Raw genomic sequence first — 3698 nt, forward strand, 5'->3', positions numbered from 1 at the left:
TTTTTTTTTTCTTCCTCTTGCTCCAAGGACCTGGCCCCTTCTAACCAAGGCTATGGAAACTTCCCTCTGTGCTCTGATCCACGCAGCCCAGAGCAGGTTGTCCCCCTCAGCCAGGAGGGCCTGGGAAGGAGGCTGAGGTGGGACACAGACCTCTTCCCCCTGAGCTGGGCCTCCATGCACAGGCCCTGATTGGAGCATTCATCTTTCCATGGACACTGGGAAGGAGTGCAAGAGAAGGCAGATGTGTTGCACATTTGGAAGCTCAGGCTCCTCAAATTACCTGGCGGAACCCACTGCTGTGCGAGAAAATGTGGCTCCTGTGTTGTAGATAGCCAAGCTGCCCGCCTTCGCAGAGCAGTGTACTGTCCGTCTCCCCCATGCACACGCCAGGTGGTGGGTGGCCAACATTGATTGTTCAATCAGGATTAAGTGTAGACAAGTCCTGTAAATTAAACAGCCGCTTTAGCAAATATTGAGGTTCTCCTTTGGGTAAAACCGCTCCGAGTCTCAGATGCTTCCCCAGGCCTTGCTTTTCCCTGAGGTGGAAGGGGCTGCAGGCAGGGAGGCCTTGGTGATGTCCCCCTCTCCCCCAATGCTGGGGTACCCACACGCTCCTGTAGGTGCTCCCAGATGAAGCCTGAAGCTGCTACAATTCGCGATCTGGTCTCTCTTGGGCCCGCCTCAGCTTTTGCTGGTGAGCTGGAGACCTCTGAGGATGGCTGCGAACTCCATATACTCGGCACAGAGGCCTGCCACAGGGAACCACTGGGGCCAGATTCCCTGTTAGGTGCTCAGCGACTCTGGGTCCCATGTGTATCACTTGAGTTTCAAGGTCATCGGGGAAAGCTATACAGCAGCCTCTCCCTTCACCTGACCACACAGCTTCGCCTCGTCAAATCTGCCAGTCAGCCTCAGAGCCTTCCTCTGGGGTCCTCAGTGGGACCCTGGACAGAAATGCCAGTCCCTTAGCCTCCCCTTAGTGACCTAAGTAGTCTGCACTTCGAGGAGGCTTCATATGCCATTTGCATGACTTAATTTTCACAGCAATTCTCAGGGGAGGATCTACCACTATCATTCACATGCAATTGGTGCAGAAACGGAGGCCCAGAGATGCTGAATGACTCCCCAGGGATCGCACAATCCCATGGTAGAGGAAGGAGCTGGTATGGTGGTCCGGGGCCTGGCTGCCAACCTGTGCTCTCGGACTCCGGGTCCTGCTGCTCTCCTGCCTCCCCTGAGTCCTGTGGCCTCCTCCTCCACTCCTCCTTCTCTTCCCCGGGCCAGTAAAGGGAGGATGCTATTTCCCCCATGTCATCTGCTTGTTCTACCATAAACTGGGCTATTTACCATATAAAGGACGAATTGGGCTCAGTTTGATTTGAATGTTGTTCTTCTGCATTTCCAGAGCGAGACTGTGTTGATGTCAGTGGTGAGGCAAATGTTTCACTTCTCCGACTGCCCACTTGAGAGGAATTCTGGGATCTGCTGAGGCTGGTGGTGGCAGTCACCCAGGACCCACATGGAGATACAGACTGTGCCCTCCAGAGCCTCGCTCAGACGTCAGCTCCACCTCGGCAGCTGACGGTACCCCTGAGAGGACAGCAGCATCGTGATGACGTCCTCCGGCAGCAACAAAGAGGTTGTGCAGGGCTGGCCTCCTGCCCTCGTCTCCTGGGAGAACCAGGAGATCAGGAGCAGCAACCAGGGTAAGCACCCCATTACCTGCCACTGCTCAGCATGTGGCCGCCGACCGTGATGGCTTCCCGGTGAGGAACACCTGTTGCTACAGGGACAAAGTGCCTCTCGGTGACCTCAAACAGGATGGGATCAGGGCTCGTTGGCAGAGTTCCCCAATGAGGCCCAAGGCCCCCCAAAATGAGCCACGTGCACCTGGGGAATCTGTCCTTTCTCAGGTATCTGGGTCCTGGATCAAAACCTTTAAATACCGAGGTGAAGCCTCAGTGCAGTGTGGTGCCATTGCTCATTGAGCAGTAGCTTTAAGTGCAAAGACTGTACGTTTGTAATGCATTAGCCGTCAGCGGTTGCCAACCGGTGGTCTGTGGACCACTGGTGGTCCATGAGGTCCGAAAGGTTGGCAACCATTGCATTATCTGATAAAATATGAAGTGCAATCTATTGCATGTGGTCTCTCCATAGTGACCATGTTTTAAAATATTTCATAGATTTTCATTCTTTTAGTCATTTAACAAGTGTATTTGCAGTAGACTCTCTTCTCCATCTTCATTTTCAAATAAATATCTTTCTTATTTATTCCAAATCCTGTTTCAATGGCGCCCCATGTGGTATTCTAGGATGCTTATGTGTCCTCCAGGGCACTAAGGAAGGCCTTTCATCTGTTTTCAGTATTTCCTACAGAGGTTGTAAGTTTATAAGGTTGTACTTACTGAGGGAAAATATTTCATTGCCTTCAAGTGAAATGATAAATGACCCAAGTGGCATTTGAGCAGATCAGAAGGTCTGATTAGCACTGATGAACCAAAATACATGGAAGCGTAAATCATTTACTGACTGATAAATACATTTGTTTGGAAGATGGAAACCTTCAAAATGTGGGGTTTACGTGGGCAAATGCTTGATGAGAAGACAGGCCTCTCCCTGCTGCAGTCACCTAGCCATGTCTACTGCTCCTTTGAGAGTTCAAAACCTCATCGTCGCTGTGAAATATGTCGTTTACGCTTATTACACAAACGTCTGTTTCAAGGACTGTCAAGAGGCAGTGACTGAAAGGTTCACCATTTTTAAAAAATATATATATTTTATTGATTTTTTACAGAGAGGAAGGGAAAGGGATAGAGAGTTAGAAACATCGATGAGAGAGAAACATCGATCAGCTGCCTCCTGCACACCCCCTACTGGGGATGTGCCCACAACCAAGGTACATGCCCTTGACCTGAATCGAACCTGGGACCCTTGAGTCCGAAGGCCGACGCTCTATCCACTGAGCCAAACCGGCTAGGGTGAAAGTTCCACCTTTTTGTTGAAATGTGCCACTGAGGTCCTAGGTCATTCAAGGGTCAAAGACTAAATAATGAAACTTGTCACCTACTTTATCGGTAACTGGGGTTTTGCTGTTGGTCGTGCATGTTCAGTGATTCCCTGACCCCTCTCTCCCAGGAGACCCTCCACCTGGGGAGACTGGGGGTCCCATGTGCAGGTGTGGTCCCGGGGAGTCATTAACACTGCATCAAGGGGTGAAGCTGCTCCCATGTCTTTGCAGAGACTGGAGAGTGAGGGCAACAGCTACTGAGCGTCATTTCCTTTGTCAGCAAAAATTCCAAAAGAAATTAAGAGCGTTTTACCCATATATGATTTGCAATGCAGGGACTAGCCCACAGTATGACCTGAAGACATGTGCCGAGGAGGTCGGAGTGGGAGAACAGTTTTTTTTGTGTTTGTTTTTTTTAAGGTATAACTTGTAGCAAAGAGATGGGTTGCTAAGGGAAACAAAACCACAAACTCACATTATGTGTTTTCTAATTGGTGGACAGCTGGCTCAGTGGTCAGCAAGGGGGGCTGTGAGATGAGAACAGCGGGTAACATATCAGTCATCTGTCAAGTCCCAGTTCGGGTTCAGGGTTCTAGAATGAAAGCTTTGGGGGACTTACCAACTGAAATCTGACAGCACAGAGCGTAACGAGGTTCTGCAGGCAGTTTCTAAGTCCAAGGTGCAGAGTTAT

The 3698-nt window shown here is 50.2% G+C and overlaps 1 protein-coding gene across 1 annotated transcript in view; it reads left to right on the forward strand.

Moving 5' to 3' along the window:
• Positions 1-1612: 1612 nt before the first annotated feature.
• The window catches only part of FUCA2 (alpha-L-fucosidase 2), a 17141-nt gene continuing 15055 nt past the window's right edge, over positions 1613-3698 (forward strand). The window contains 1 exon segment of the mRNA XM_014451962.1: positions 1613-1706. Coding sequence (XP_014307448.1) covers positions 1613-1706 — 94 coding nt within the window.

This window comes from Myotis lucifugus, unplaced genomic scaffold (assembly GCF_000147115.1).
Source record: "Myotis lucifugus unplaced genomic scaffold, Myoluc2.0 scaffold_11, whole genome shotgun sequence".
In the NCBI taxonomy this organism is placed as follows: domain Eukaryota; kingdom Metazoa; phylum Chordata; class Mammalia; order Chiroptera; family Vespertilionidae; genus Myotis; species Myotis lucifugus.